General features: G+C 50.7%; 1 protein-coding gene across 2 annotated transcripts in view; it reads right to left on the bottom strand.

The window, feature by feature from the left end:
- Positions 1-3,799: 3,799 nt before the first annotated feature.
- The window catches only part of OLFM2 (olfactomedin 2), a 56,493-nt gene continuing 43,640 nt past the window's right edge, over positions 3,800-16,652 (bottom strand). For both annotated transcript variants that reach the window (XM_033133383.1, XM_033133382.1), the window contains exons 2-6: positions 8,921-9,070; positions 7,110-7,256; positions 6,624-6,843; positions 6,078-6,184; positions 3,800-4,948 (exon numbers count right to left, since the gene is read on the bottom strand). In XM_033133383.1, the coding sequence (XP_032989274.1) occupies positions 4,271-4,948; positions 6,078-6,184; positions 6,624-6,843; positions 7,110-7,256; positions 8,921-9,070 (1,302 nt within the window). In that variant the 3' untranslated portion in view covers positions 3,800-4,270. The remainder of the gene's footprint in view (positions 4,949-6,077; positions 6,185-6,623; positions 6,844-7,109; positions 7,257-8,920; positions 9,071-16,652) is intronic.

Genomic DNA, 16,652 nt, shown 5'->3' with positions numbered 1-16,652 from the left:
GGTGTGGCGAAGCTGCTGTCCGGCACAGCCTTACAGCTGCCCCCGTGCCAGGGTCTGGGCAGGGGGCTTGTTCATCCTGGAGATTTACGAATCTGTTAGAGGCGGTTATGCCTACTGCCTCTCCCCGCCCCCTCCCACATCACGGAGATAGCAGGCCAGCAGGGCCTGGGCACCTGAGCAAAACAAAGCCTTGTCTGGCTTGACCCCAAGGGAGGCCCCCCAGGGCCAAGCCTCTAATAAAGGCCTGAGTCTCATCAAGTCACCTGGGCTGACTCCCATCTGACACGTTTCTGGAGCGATTGCTCTCTGCCTGCCGGAGCATTTGTCATTAGGAAGCTTTAATGAATTTCCTCTCACCTCTGGCGGGCTGGGGAGAGCCAGCGAGTTGGCTGCACCTCCAGGCAGAATCTTCTGTCCTATAGGGGCCACAAAGCAGGCAGCAAGCAGACCTACTATTTGCGTCAACAGTTCTGTGGGGTGGAAGTGATCGCACCCCAGCTCGCCCAATGGAGCCTCTGGGAAGGATCAGAAATGAATGCTTGGCGGGGGCAGGAGCGCTCGTGGGATTCTCCAAGGCGAAGTGGTCACTGGAGAATGGGCCCGTGCCCTGCTCTGAATACCAAAGGATAGACGTCCCCGGCTTCCCAGGCATCTGAGATGTTGCCAGGGAGGGCTGTGTATTTTCCTGTGCGGGCTGGCAGAGAAATGGTCTTTGTGCACTCCCTGTAACTTTGGGCGTGTGTGTGTCTCCAGATGTGCACGTGGTTGTATGACACGTCCCTAGGTGTGTCCATTGCAACCCTGGGAGTCCCCCTGTCTGGGTGTGACTCCCCTGCCTCTGTGGACCCCTTCCCCTTCCTTTGTCTAGCTGTGCAGCAGCCAAAACCCAAACACAAAAGAACACTGCTGTGAGATAAACATGCCCCTGGAGCCCACTCACCATCGGGCTGATTCATGATTCAGTAGCTGTGGCTTCCCTCGTCTGCTCCATGTTCTCCCCACCCTCTCCTGCCTGGAAGTGGGGCCATAAATCCCAGCCCTTCAGGATGGCAGCACCAGGGTAGTCTTCCCTCCCAGCCAAACTCTACCCCAGGGGGCTAGTGTCCACTCCTCCTCCCTGTGCACTAACCCAGGCTTCGGTGGCCACAGGCAGGGCTAGGTCAGGTCCCCCCAACTCAGAGTAACACAGGTATTGCCACGGGATGGGCTACAGTGCTTCCCCAATGTAGATAGGTGCGTGTCCCTGAGGGGAAGTCACAGCTAGCAGAGGGGGGCCTGAACCCCAGGGGTGCCATGATCCTGGCCTGGGAGGGGTGTGGGGTGTTATTCCTGCCTGTCCTTGGTTGCAGGTACAGTTGACCCTTGAACAATGCAGGTGTTAGGGGCACCAATACCCCACGCAGTCAAAAATCTGTGTATAACTTTTGACTCCCCCAAAACTTAACCACTAATAGCCTACTGTTAACCGAAAGCCTTATGGATAACAGTTGATTAACACTTACATTGTATGTTATATGTATCATATACTGTATTCTTAGAATAAAGTAAGCTAGAGAAAAGAAAATGTTACTAAGAAATTCATAAGAGAAAATACATTGACTATTGAAAAAAAATCCACATATGTGTGGACCCGCGTAGTTCAAACCCATATTCAAGGGTCAGCTAAATCCATATAAGTATGTATAATATACTTAGTGTATATCTATAGTATATAAGTATATCCAATATAAGGAACGCTGGACCTCCCTGTGTGTGTGTGTGTGTGTGTGTGTGTGTGTATGAGCGAGAGAGACAGAGAGAGAGAGCAGCAGTTACAACGCCAGGCACTAGTGGCATCCGTTGGAGGACTGTTGTGCAGATGTGACAGACACCCACATCTAGCCCTTCTCCCAAGTCTGTGTGTCATGCAGGGTGTCATGTGGGGTCTCTGGTCCCACTCCCCACATAAGAACGCAGGACATGGTGAGGCCAAAAAGGAACACCCACGGAGCCATAGATAGGGGAGTCATACCACTGTAGTCTCGATGGCAGCTGGGTTGGAGACACAGGAAGCAGGAGCCACACGATCCGCAACCCGCCATGCGCTTCTCTGCCAACCTACCTCCTTGCTAGCTGCAATCCGCCGTGCTAACTGCAATCCGCTCTTGCTAGCTGCAATCCGCTCTTGCTAGCTCAGCCACCGTCTTCTTGCTAGCCCCCATTTTCCTGCTAGCGTAGCCACAGCAGTTGTATCCATGGCCATTGGCTCACTGGTTACAGCTGACAGCCAACTAGCCACAGCTGATGGCCATCCAATCACAGTTGACGGCCATTTACTACCTGAGCCAGCACCTTTCCACGTGAGGCCGCGAGCCTGGAAACTGCACTCCTGGCCCCGTCCCCACACTGTGTTTTAGACAAAGATTGTTGAACTCAGCGCCCTCAGCCCCCGACCTTAATTGGAAAGGACATGGTATCAGAGACCAATGGCCTGCCCCCCACCCCCATGCTCGCCTTGGAGATTTGCCTCCAAATGAACACACTCGGACGGCTGGTGTACAAATGCTCCAAGTGTCCCAGCCCTGTGCCTTTTGTTTAAGCAGGTACACAGCAAAGTGCCTCTCAACATGTTTATCCAGGAATTGATTTCTTTTTCTATGTCATACTCGATTTAAGTGGAAATTAATTGCTTTTCTTGAAGATTTCTTTAAAAATTAGTTTTAAATGACTGCATTAGGCAGTCACATTTATTATTCATTGGTTTCCTTCACAATATGGCCCCCGTGTCCCAAGTTCCCGGAGATGCCAACACGGAGCGGAGATGATTTAATCAAGAGGCCATTAATTAGAGATGGGGAGATCAGGGAGATCCCGGAGGAGCAGGTTTCTGCAGCCTCTGGCCTCAGCGGGTAGGGGTGGGGGCTGTTTACACATTGTTTCTGCTCAGGAGTCAGTGGGGGACGGAGAGTTGTGGTAGACAGCACTACCTTTGTTCCCCACCACCGGCCCCAGAGGTCACTCTCCCCACTCCTTGCGGTTCATCTCCCCCAGGCCACCAGGGATCTGGCTAAAATAAAGCCTTCATCTCATTCTTCCCCTTCCGTGATCCCACAGCCTTCCCTTGGTCTCGTCACCAAAGGCTCCTGAGGATTAGGCCTCAGCTGGCTTCTTCAATGTCGTCCCCACTCCCTCACACACCCCTGCCGTCTCCGTACTTCCCAGCCTTGCCTGCCCTTCCCCTCCAGGAGCCCTCACAGGCCCATAACCGCCCAAGACCCTTCCAGGCGAATGGGCTCCAGGTGTGTGTGTGCAACTAAAGGCACCCAGTGCACCTTCAGGCTGTTTCTAGCCTTTGGTTATTAACTCAGAACAGGTGCGACTCATACAAAATGATTTTGAAATTACAAAGTAAAAAGAGAAAAGGAAAAATTCTGTCTTACCCACTCATACCCAAATTCATAGAAGCAGTCAAATTGTTAAAACCCCATTTAAAAAGTTGCCAGCCTTTTCGGCAATGCACCAGAGTAATCAATGAGTGAAAAAAAACAGTGATGGAGAATATTCATTTGAGGCCAGTTTTCATCGTGATAGAATTCTCGGGTGTTTGGATCAAATTGCTTAAACAAATTGTTTTCGATCGAAATAACTTTGCCTATCTTCCCAAAGCGCTTGCCCTGCCAAGCCACCCTCCCACGTCCCATGCTGGTCTCGCCTGCCCCCGTTCACAAAGCTTGCTGTATGGGACAAGGGGTCTCCAGGCCCGGACTTAGCCTTCACCACTGCCTCCTCTGCCCCTTCCAGACACAGAGCAACTGAAGCATCAAATGTCAAAGGTCCCGTTTATTTCCAGCAACCCGGAAAGAAAAGGTGTAAAATAAAAAGAAACAAATCCATGCACTCAACTCCTTGGGGACTGGGAAGAGGGAGGGGTGCAGAGAGAGGGAATGGGGAATGGATGGGAAGCAAAGAGGGAAGCGAGGGAGGGATGAAAGACAGGCAGAGACAGGGAAAGAGTGGGAGAGTCAGATCAATAAAAAGACAGAGGGACATCAATAAAAAGGTAGAACAGCAAAGAACTGGAGTATCAAAATCAGAGATCGATAAAGAAGAGACAACATTGAGAAAATGCACCAATAGAAATACAGAGGCAGAGAATGAAAGCTGGGCAAAAGGCAGGAGAGAAGAAAAAGGACAGGAGGGGGGAGAGAGGGCTTGGGCATGACAGACAGATCAACTTGAAGGGACACAGGCAGAGTAGAAAGGGCCTCCGGTGGCCCTCGTGTGGCAGCCCCTAGGGGTCCCCGGCAGTGCTGATGACATGGAAGAGGGTGACATTGTAGAGCACCTGGTGGCCGTTGTTCCAGGTGTAGAGGGCCCGCTCCCGGGGGTTGTAATCCAGCATGGAGATGTGGGAGTACTGATTGTGGAAGGGCACGTCCGTGTACTCATAGCTAGACGTGTTGGTGAAATAAGCGAAATAGACCTTGGCCCCGGCCAGGTGGGAGTTGGTCACGTAGAGCACACCACAGATCATGAAGGCCTCGCCGGCACTCCGCTTGGGGTAGCCGGTGTCCCAGGACCGCATGACCTCGAGGGTGTGCGGGTCCAGCCGGCTGACCACAATGTTGCCCGCGTTCTGGTTGGTGGTGTACACGGCCCAGAGCCCGCTCTCATCCACCATGAAGTCCATGTCGGAGAAGCCGCCCCAAGAATAGGGGAAGGTATTGTTGTAACCCGCCCCCGGGAGACTCCTCTGCACCAGCACGGAGCGTGATCGGAAGTGGTACTTGACCACCACGTTGCTCTGATACTTGTTGTAGAACAGGGAGCCGTTGTACACCACGTGGCCCGTGCCCGCCCATGGCTGGGGCAGCAGGTGCTGGATAAAGTTCTGGCCTTTGATGAAGTCTCCCAGGGTGCGGAATTCTAGGACGCGCCGGCCCTTGTAATAGCCATCCATGTACCAGACCTAGGAGAGAGCCACTGGTCACTGGGGGACCACCGCCAATGATCCAAGGCTCCAGCAACCACCCAGGAATCAAGCGTGGTCATTAGGGATCAACAAGTGACTAAGTGGTCATTCGTCAGCCATGGGACAACCAATGACCGACCACTCATGACCCTTCATAGTCTCAGCGACTGGGGTCATTTGGTCAGGGACTGCCATTGTTCTTCACACACACTAAGTGGATGGTGCTTGATCCCAAAGGATCAGGGCAAATTACAAGCCCTGGGGGCTCACTGGCCCTGGAAATTCACTGATCATTGGGTACTGGATGGTAGTGGTCATTGGACAGCCACTGGATGATGAGAAGTCACTTGAATTCATTGCCCATGGTAACCCCTGTAGCCACAAGATGCCCAAGCCCGTAATCAGCATCTTCCCCATCATCATCACTCATCACCACCACGTTCACTAGCATTTGTGAGTGCCCTTACTGGGGCTGGTTATTGGGCTAAGCATCTTAAAAACTCTAATGCCAACATTATCATAACCTTTTTGAAGATAAGGAAATTGAGTCTCCAAGACATTAAGGAACTTTGGACAGATATGAATTGGAACTGAGGTGCAAATCCAAGTCTGATTCCCAAACCCAAGCTCTTAACCACCTGGTTGAACTACCATAATCCCTGGGAGACCAATGATGATGGCAAGGATATCAGTCACCAGGACAGTCACTGGGCAGTTCCTGTGGGTCAGAAGTGATGGGAAATTGTGAACATGGAGGCCACTGGACGTCCAAAGGTCACTGAGCAGTGCTGGGGATGGGGAGTCTCTAATCCTTGTGAAGACACCGGTTACCGTGTAGTAACTTGGAGGTCAGTGGTCGTTGGGAGCTGGTCACTAGTACTAGTAACTATTAGTCTGTCTCTATACAGTTATCAGAGGTCAACACACTTGGAGATTCACAGGGCTAGAAGGCCCTTGGTCACTTTGTGGTCACTAGACAGTCAAGGGGAGGTGCAAGGGCCCTGAAGGTCCCAAGACACTTTGAGCTACAAGAGAATCATTGGTGTGAAATCACTGGGCACCTATGGGCAGCCATAGGCTATGCCCCTCCCAGGCTCTAACCCCTGGGATGGGCACCGTCACTCACCCGGCTATCCGCACTGGGGGCCATCGTGTCGGTCATCCAGGAGCCGAAGCGGGACCCCATGGCCCGAATGGTGATGGGGTTACTGACCCCAGTCAGCTTTCCACAGCCTGGGAGGCAGGAACAGGGGGAATGAAGGGGTGGGAAGTGGGAAGAGCCCAAGGGAGGCAGGGCCAGGATAAGGTGGGACTGAGAAGAGTTGGGACCAGAGGTGAGATAGGATCCAGTGATCTGGTTCCAAGATGGAGTTAAGTTGGGGGTGAGGGGCTGGAAGTCAAGGGTCAGGGCCATTTCCAGCTTTAGGTCTATTCTTGGCCTTAAGTAGGGAAGTCAAGAGTCAAGGTTTAGAAGTTACAGGTCAACTAAAAAGTTTTGGCACAGCAAAGGAAACCATCAACAAAATGAAAAGGCAATCTACTGAATGGGAGAAGATATTCACCAATGATAGAAGTTAGAGGTCAACACTGTCTAGCTTCTGCACACACAGGTGGTGTTGGGGTTAGGCATGAAAGTCAGGGGTCAGGGGTCAGGTCAAGGGTCAAAACATACCCAACTTCTGGGCACAGGCATGGAGCCGGGCCTCCAGAGCCATCACTCGCTGCTGCAGATCATCATATCCGTAGGCACCCATCTCCTCCTGGATGGTTGCAAGGCTGCCGGACAGATTCCTCACCTCTTCTCTCAGGCGCACAATGGTCCGCGTGTCCGCCTTATACTGCTCCAGGACTGAGCTCAGAGGCAACAGCTCCGTCATCCTGTCCTTCAGCTCCTGCCCACCAAGATGGAACTGTCATGGATCCCTACTCCTGATCTTTGACCCAGATAAAACCCCAACCTTTGACCCATAACCTCACCCCCCCCTTTTTTTCTCACTTCCCCACTTTGATGCACATATGGCCCTTGACATTTGGCCTATACTGGACCCTAGATCCCAGCCAACCATCAGTCTTCCCAGATGTGAGCCCACTCTCGAAACTAATGGGCACCATTCCCGATTCTTCCCTTGACCTCTAACCTGAACCCCGAAGGACCCACCTGGAAGCTCTTGGCTGAGAGGGACCCATCGGCTGCCCGGAGCCGCGCATCCAGGCTCCGCATGAGGGTCTCCATGCTGCGCATGTACTGGAGGTCACGGTATGTCCTCAACTCAAGGACCTCCATGGACTGGGAGACATTCTGGACCTAGGAACTGGGAGGGTTAGAGAGAGCCAGACTCCTGCCCCGACTCCTGCCCCAGACAAAACCTGGCAAACGCCCAACCAACCTTCTCCTGCCCTGATCTCACTAGCAGCCTCCCAATGCCCAATCCATCCATTGGCCCCACCTGGAATAGACCCACCTGGAACGGTTCACCTCTCACCTCTCCCCTCCTTCCGGCCTCCTGGTCCCACCCTAGATCCCAACAGTCAGTTCTCCACACAGCAGCCAGAGAGGAACTTTTCAAAAGGAAGATTGGATCACCTCCTGCCCTTGTAAACCCTGCAGGCTGGTCCTGCCCGCTCACCTACCTCCCCCACTTCATTCACTCCAACCACAAGCCTCCTTTGCTCTCACAGACTCTAAGCTCCTTCCCTCCTCAGTGTCTTTGCACTTGCTGATCCCTCTATCTAGAGCGCTGTTCCCTTCATCTTCCTACAGCTGGCTCCTTCTCATCCTTCAGGTCTCAACTCCAGCATCACCTCCTCAGGGTGGCCGTCCCTGACCACCCTGTCTTAAGTAGCTGCTCACCCTCTCTCCGCTTACCCAGTTTTTATCTCCCCAGCTATGACTATTATCTGGAACAGTCTTATTCACCTGCCTCCTTCAGGTGGGATCCTCAGAGGCAGACTTGGTACCTAGCATGTCCACAGTTAAATCCCCAGTGCCCAGCATTGGTCCTAAGCCATCGCTTAATACTTTTCAGCTAAATGAGTAAACTGAAATTCCCTAGCCCTGGCCTGACCCAGATTAAGGCTTCCTAGCTCCCACCTCCACCTGGGTAAAGTGACTTGCACTCACCTGGCCAAGGTGAGCCTCACTGGCTAAGGTGAACTCAAAGACAACACTGGATGCTTATTGAAACACACAGACTTTCCAGGTGACCCCTGGAAGTTCTCAGAAACCCAACAGCCTGATACCCACTCTGGCCACCACAGAACATTTTATAGCCATGGCCCACAATCAGGGGACATCACAGGGATGTCCAAAACTGCTGAGGAAAGCAGTTCTGGGGCTGTGGGCGGGGAAGCATCCTGCGGAGTTAATGCGCGGGAGACTCCAGTGCCGAGAAGGATCTCTTCTGTCCTTTATAGGGTGATGTGGGGAGTAGCTGGTCCCTTTCAACACCAACACCAGAGCTGTTTAACGGGCATTAACAGGGCAGTGGCAAGGGACAGCAATCAGTCCATAAAGGGCACCAAGAAATCCTTGGCGAGGTACTGAATGGGGACCATTTTCTATTGAACTCAATCAGAAAGGGAAGGAACATTTATACGAGTCTCTTGAGATGGAGGGTGAGACCCCTCCCCAAGGGACACAAAACACCTTCTTAGCAGGCAAGCCTAACGAACTAAGGGGCTGAGTGGGGTGTGCACAGCAGGGCTGGAGCTCACACATGCAGGCAACGCAGATGTTGCCACTGGGGCCCTCTTTCCTCCAGGGCCCCACGTGGCATGCAGCTTCTCCTCCAAAGAAGCACTGAACAGATTTTCACTAAAATACCCACCTAGACGGAAGGCAGGTTATCTGCCAGCTCTGAATAACCCACATGGCTAGATGTGGCCCTGGCTGACCTGAATAAGGACAGAGGGCAGGGTGGCAATTGGGAGATTTCTGCAGTTTCCCCAAGGAATCTAGAAGGTTCTCACCTTCTCCATCAGTTGCCGCAGCTCCCGACTTCTGCCGTCCCGGGAGCAGGTGCTCTGTGCAGGGATCACAGCTGTGCAGATGCATTTCCCATCAGGGGCCTGGGCCGAGGTGTACAGCTGCCAGCCTTCCTCTGGGCTTTGGAAGAGGGTCTGTGAGGAGGTCAGAGGTCAGAGAATGGGAACTCAATGGGGGACTCAGCCATCCCCACCAGGGGAGAAAGGAAGCCCGGGAAAACAACAGATGCCCTTTGCTGGACCCCTGGAATATGCCAGACCATGTGCCACGTGTCTGACAAGATAGAGTATGAGGGGTTAAGGAACTTGGCGAGGAACTATGGGATTCGAGCCCTTCCCCAGGACAGGAATTTATTCTCTCACACACATTCGCCCACATGCAACACTGCCTCCATAACCACCATTAGAAATAGACCTGCTCATACTGACACCCAAACCTGGACCTCCCTCTCTGCTTCCCCAACCCAGGGTGACACATAAGGTCTGGATATACCTCGGGCCACTAAGCACAGCCCTATTTTTGTCCCCACTTTCCCTCCGCCCCTGCTCCTGAGAAGCCAAGGCAAGTAAATGGCCAAAGCCTGACAATCGTCACACAGACTTCTGGGCTGCTACCTTCAGATTCCTCCTAAACTAAACTTCAAGTCTGTTTATATCACTCAGATCACTCAGAGATCATTCACGGATGTTTCCCAAGCCACGCTCCTTGGAACACTGCCGCTCTTACCAGGCGTGCTGGGAAAAGGGTCCTCTACTGGGAAATCGGTTTGTGCATTGTTCAAAAAGCAAAGACTACCACTGGATGGAACATGCTGGGTCCCCAGATCGGGCCCCCCTTGACCTTCCCCAGAACATACTGGAGTGAGGTCCCATATTTTTTTTATTAGGCATGATGGTCTCATTTGTTCAACAAGTATTTGTTAAGTCTCTACTGTATGTCAAGCTCTATTATGGATATTGAAAACACAGCAGTGAACAAAACACACAAACACAAAAGCTCTTCTAGGAGCTTACATTAGAGAGATAGAGATGAACCAATAAGTAAACACCAAGTACTTAAAGGGTGATGAGTGGTGTAGAGAGAAGTAATACAGGGAAGAAAAGATGGGGGCACTGGGGTTGGAGGAGGTTAGGGGTTGCAGTTTTAGGATGGCCTGGGAAAGCCTGCATGAGAAGATGCATTTGAGTCCAGACCTGGAGGAGGTGAGGGAGAAGCCACGTGCATATCTGGGGAAGGATGTTCCAGGCAGAGAAAACAGAAGGTACAAAGGCCCTGAGGCAGGATCATGCCTGGTGTGTTTGGGAAACATGGAGGAGGTTGGTGTGGCTGGAGCACAGTAAGCACAGGGGTAAGTGGCGGGGAGCAGGGAGGAGGGAGACGAGGGCAAGAAGGGCAGCACATTCAGGCCTGAAGGCGGTGGGGAGGATTTGGTGTTTGCTCTGAGTGAGGTGGACGCCATGGAAGGGTCTAAACAGGATGGATGTGACCTGACTCAAGTGTTCACAGGCGCCCTCTGGCGGCTGTGGGGGGAACAGACTCTGTGTTGTGGGGGCGAGGGAGAAGGCGAGGGAGCGGGAAAGGCGAGGGCAGGAGACCAGGGCAGAGGTGACTGCATGTCCAAGCAAGCGATGATGGGTGGTGACCGTAGGGGGGTGGGGGTGAAAGATTCTGGTCCTATCCAGGATGAATTCCTACAGACAGGGAAGAAATTCTGATAAAACCCCAAGTGTTTTCAAGAGAAAGCAAACCCCACAATAATTGATCATTTGCAAGCCGTTTACTGACCGCCCAGCAGAAGCTGTTCCCCTGCTGGAGCAGATAAGCCAGGCTGTGAGCTACGCACAATCCTGGAGTCTCCAGCTATTATAAGCCCACCTTTTTCTCGCCTACTCAATAAAGTCTTTTTTAAGCTTATTGGAATGTGAACGAGTGATATAATTGTACAGATGAGCCTGACTCCTCACTAATTTATAAGAAAAATAAACCATTCATAAATGCCACCTGACACAATTGTAATTAGTCATTCTTTGCACCTTACGTGCACCCTTTCGAAGTTGGGGGAACCCCCTTTATGAATCCACGCGTCCCCTGTGAAGGAATGAAGTTCCCCACCTTCCCAGCCTTCCTTGCGTGCAGGTGTGAGTTAAGCCAGTCTTGCCACGGAATTGCTCAGGACCCCCCCACGCCAAGGGCTTCGTTTGGCGGTCCTGCGCCGTCCGCCTTTGACTAGGAGGCAGAAGGCCCTCCCACCTGCAGTCCCCACCCACGCCTCATAGAACTTAGTGATAAATACCAGCCCTCTCACTTCTCCAGTGCGTTGCATGCAGTTTCCCAGGGGAGCTCACTGGGACCTGTGCCCCAGGTGCCCAGGCTCATGAGCTCACCCCGCATGGGTTTCCTTCGCTTCCCATCTCACTGGTTCCTCTTGGGCTCACCTCCCAGGTGAATATTTGTACTCAACTTCTCTCCTCCAGCTCTGCTTCTGAGGGAGCCCGACCCAAGACAAGAGGGGTGAGCTAAGGCAAGACAGATGAGCCAAGACAAGAGGGGTGACCCAAAAATCTTCCCCCTAATCCCTAGTAGCCAGTGATACCAGACTGGCTGCCCCCGGGATTCAGGAGCCAACCTTCTGCCTGGAAGGACCAGGAATTGTTTTTAAACCAAGACATGGGTTGTTTGGGAGAACATAGAACTAGCTTTGCCTCTTTTCATGACAAATCCAGTTCTTAAAAAACAAAACAAACAAACAAACAAAACAACAATGAACGTGAGTCCAAGCATCCTTATCCACGTCCCTTTGGCTCTCATCCTCAAGCAATTTGGACAGAACCCCCTGAAAATTCTCATTTGTGCAGAGACAAAGCAGCCCAGTCCAACATAATTAAGATCTCCTTCCTACATTTCCTAGCCTGTTCTTTGAAGCAAACAATCCACTTACTCTCAACAATTGAAATACTGAATTGCAAAAGAGAAGGCAGATTTAAGTGGCAAGGAGAGGTGGCCTCCACGGCTTTCCTAAAATAATTGCCTGCGTTGGATGCACCTTGCCGGAAAGCTCTCTGCAGCAGTGTAATCAAATGCCTGGGGTTTGGCTGCCAACTCTCAGCACAGCAGAGATCCTGATTTTTGCCCATCGTCGTCAGGTTCAAGATCAAATACACAGACAAGTTCATGTCCCCAGAGACTGCTGGAATGTCTTGGAAGGCTCCATGTTTGAGAGCCAAATGCCTGCTCTCCCACACAGGGTTTAGCTTGGAACCAAAGTCATGAACTCTTGGAGATCACAGCCCTAGGCACAGAGGATGGTCTATACTAAGGGAAGTGCTGTAATAGCAGGTGTGAGAGCCCAGGAGCATCCAGACCCCTTCGATGACGTGGCCTATCTCACCTCGGATGTGGCAAATGTGCAGGAGAAGCCAGCCGCTTTCTTCGCTCAGCTGTTGGTTCCGAGTTTAATATTCCTGCTAATGGGCTCTAAGAGGGTAAGCTATGCATTCGGAGGCTGCTCCTTAAAGTGTCTTTCTGGCTGTGATTTTTTTTCAAATACTTTTGCTGAGGCTGCTGCCCCAATTAAGCCGATGTCTCCGTAACAGATCCAGGATTGACTGTATGAGAAACGCAGGAAAAGTTTTTCTCGCTGTCACACCTGAGGTCATCATCTCAGCATACAGCTCCACCACCTATGTCTTGGTTTAAAAACAATTCCTGGTCCTTTCAAGGCTAAGGGCTGGCTCCAGGATCCCAGGAACGGCCAGCCTGGCATCACTGGCTCCCAGGGATTAGCCCACAGGAACAGAGCAAGTGGCTGCCTCTTAATAAGACAAGGATATTACTGTGTTTGAGGCTGGACAATTTAATCAGGAAACAGAAGTGGCTTGGGGTTTATGTATTTATTTGTACCCTGCCTTGTTCCGGAGAGGATTCCAAGTGGTTTACACATGATAGCTCCAGTTAAATAGGAGACTCAGAATTAGATGTTTCTGGAGGGCAGTCTGCCAATCCAGAGCCAAAGCTTTAAGGTTTCTGCATTTGCATGTAACCCAGCCAATCCGAGTGTAGGAATTTAGCCCAGGGAAACTGTGTGGACAAGCACACAATTGCTCCAAGGATGCTCATTAAAGCACCGTTTAAAATTGGACAACTGGAGTTTTCCCTCATGTTGGCTAATGAGAGGGGCATTGATTTCAAAACTACAGGTGCATCCACAGGAGGGAATTCTATTCAGCCATTAAAATTGGGGATTAGTGGGGATTTTTATTGCCATCTTCAAAAATATCTTATTTTCTAAGTTTTCTACAACAAATGTATTTTTTGCAACGGAGAAAAGGAAGAAAGAGAAAAGTGGGGACACAGACAGAACCAGAAATGAGACTAAGAAAACCTCATCCCTTAAAAACCTGAACAGCCAGCATATGGATGGGCCATAAATGGGTCTCCAGCCTCCTTAGCAGTCAACGCAAAAAGGGAGAGCTGGCCATTTGTGCAGTTCTCAGTGTCCTGAAACAAAGCACGCCAGATGCTCAGGAGAAAGCTTACGTATTTTTGGTACCAAGAACAGGCAAGGATCTCTCCCACGGTCCTTCCAAAAAGGAATGAATCTCTGTAATGTCACCAGCATCTTTCCAAACAACATCCCTCCGATAGAAACAACTCCTTCTCTGGATGTCTCTCATTCCCACTTGGATGGTAAAGTAGAGCCAGATGGTGAAGAGCAGTGTCCAGGGCTCAGGCGGCCTGGGCTGATGTCCTGCTTCAGCCACTCACTTGCTGTGTGACCTGGCAAGTCAGTGCTGCCATTTCTTCATTTGTAAAATGGACCTAACTGTACCTACCTCACAGGGTTTCTGGGAAACTTAAATGTGTTAACACTATATGTACAAGCAATTAGAACAGGCACCAGCGTGTAGTAAACACTACAGAAGTGTTTGCTATTATTTATTATTATTATTATTATTATTATTATTATTATTATTATTATTATAACCCTCATGACACTCTAAAGCCAATTCAGTAACTTCCCGAAGTCAAAATAGTTTGAGCTTGAAGTCGCTGAATTGAGACAATCTGGAAGAATTGATGAAAGTCCTGGGGAGTTGGGGCGGAGGCTGCAGAACGAGGAGGAATAACAGAAAGGTCCGTGGTGGAGAGGGGTGAGAGTCGAGCCCCGTGGAGGATGCGCAGAGATGCTTGCCGCGTCCTGGCCCCCACACGGCTCGGTGCCTTCTTATCCTGGGGCAGCTCCTTGACATAACTTGGCAGAGGCAAGTCCCATTTCCTATTAACCAGCAATCAACAAGGCTCACGCTGCCGTATCCTCTCTGGCCCAGTTCTACCCTTCCCAGAACACACCGTACTTTTTCCCACCTACAGGCCTTTGCACTGGTTGGACCCTCTGCCATCAACCCTCTCACCCCATCTCCTGGCCAGGCTCACTCTTCCCATTACCGGGGCTTCCAAAAGCAGGCTCTGCTGTACCTGTCCCAGGTTACCCACCTCTCAGCGCATCATGTGCTTTCCCCCTAATATTTCTATTCTTTACTATATAAGCATTGTTCGCAGCACTTTGCATATTGTAACTAATGTGATTCTCACCACAACGCTAGGAGGCAGGCACTGCCATTATCCACCTGTGAGAGGTGAAGAAACTGAGCGAGAGTGGGCTCACATCTCTTGGCCAGAACTTCGCAGCCTGCTAGTGGTGGGCCTGGGATTTAAACACAGGCCATCTGGCTCACAGTCTGCACCACCGTGCCGCACCTCCCCTGTCCTCCATCAGGCCCTGATCGCAATGGCCATTAGGACCTCATGGGTGTGACCACTGGCTCAAGGCCTGCCTCTGCTCCTGGACAGGAGACGGCATGGGGGTGGGGAGTTCTGTCTGCTTTGCTCATCACTGAATCCCCGGGGCTTGGCAAAATGAATGTTGGTTGAATGACCAGACGCTTGTTGGTTGGTGGGACAGAGAGCAAATATCTTCACAGATCCACCATGCACTTCCCTTTCTGCCAGCGAACTGGCTTCCATCACTCCCTGGGACGGATGGTCTGAGATCAGGTTGCAGACAGGCGCCCAGCAGGCTCAGAGGCAGCTGTAGTATCTCTCGGACTGCTGGCATGGCAGAAGGGCTGTGATGAATGATCAGGGACATGGTTGTCTGCCACGTCTGAGCTGTGACAGGGGCCGCATCCCTTTGGAGGGCTTGAGATAATAGCAGGCTGCCCCTGCCAAACCTCAAGATATTGGGCAAATCTCCCCTGAGTGATAAGCTTGACAGGTCCTAAAGAAGATATCAGCTAACCCATACCAAGAGAGAGAACTAGGGCCTCCCTCAGCCTGTGAGAAACTCTGACCAGGGGATGGGCCAGGATGGGGGCAGAGGGAGCAACCGTGAGTTCATTCATTCTTTCATTTATTCATTCATTCCCTCCCAATGTAATTACCGCATCTTGCCCTGAGAGGCTATCCAGTCTGGCACCCTCTGAAGCCATCCAAATCTTGGCAGAAGACCCCAGTGCCCCCTGAGACTCAGTCCAGGCCAGTACTTACGTTTCAGCATGACTTAGTCTCTCTCTGCCATCACAGTGCCAATGTGGACCAATAATCAATTAAATAGATTTTCTTGGAAAAAGCAGGAAGAGAAACAAGTCTCTGAGTTCAACTGACTTCCCTCCCTGGAGTCCAGGGAAAGTGTGGAGGAGGCTTGCCTTGTGCAAGAATTTGCAAATGTGAAGACACAAATGAAAATCAGAAATGAGGGGCAGCTGGATGGGTCAGTTGGTTAGAGCGCGAGCTCTGAATAACAGGGCTGCTGGTTCGATTCCCACATGGGCCAGTGAGCTGCGCCCTCCACAGCTAAATTGAAGACAACGAGCTGCCGCTGAGCTTCCAGAGGGGAGGCCGGATGGCTCAGTTGGTTAGAGCACAGAGCTCTTAACATCAAGGTTGCCGGTTCAATTCCCACATGGGATGGTGGGCTGCGCCCCCCCGCAATTAAAGATTGAAAACGGCGACTGGACTTGGAGCTGATGGGCCCTGGAGAAGCACACTGTTCCCCAATATTCCCCAATTAAAAAAAAAATCAGAAATGAAAGAAAAGCTACAAGGACACCACAGAGATATAAAGGACTACAAGAACACTGTGAAAGGCTATCTGATACCAAATTCGATAATCTAGAAGAAATGGACAAGTTCTTAGAAATATATAGCCTTCCTAGACTGAATCTAGACTAAAGCATGAAGAACTGGAAAATCTAAATAGACTGATTAACAGTAAGAAAATTGAAATAGTCATCAAAAACCTCCCCCTGCCCCGCATAAAAAGGTCCAGGACCAGATGGCTTCACTAGTGAATTCTACCAAACATTCAAGATTTAATAACTATCCTTCTCAAACTCTTCCATAAAGTTGAAGAAGAAAGACTAATTCCTAACTCGTGTTATGAAACCAACATTACTCTGATGTCAAAAACTGGTAAAGACAACACACACAGAAAGAAAATACAGATCAGTATCTCTTATAAATATAGATGTAAAAATCCTAAACAAATCAAATACAACAATATGTTAAAAAGATAACACATCACAACCAAGTGGGGTTCATCCCAGGGGCACAAGGATGGTTTAACATACACAAATCTATCAATGTGATGCACCACATTAACAAAATAAAGGATAAAAATCATATGATCATATCAATAGATGCACAAAAAGCATTTGA

This window comes from Rhinolophus ferrumequinum, chromosome 18 (genome assembly GCF_004115265.2).
Source record: "Rhinolophus ferrumequinum isolate MPI-CBG mRhiFer1 chromosome 18, mRhiFer1_v1.p, whole genome shotgun sequence".
Lineage (NCBI taxonomy): Eukaryota > Metazoa > Chordata > Mammalia > Chiroptera > Rhinolophidae > Rhinolophus > Rhinolophus ferrumequinum.
Note: the sequence above shows the minus strand (reverse complement) of the source record. Positions and strands in the feature narration are given on the sequence as shown.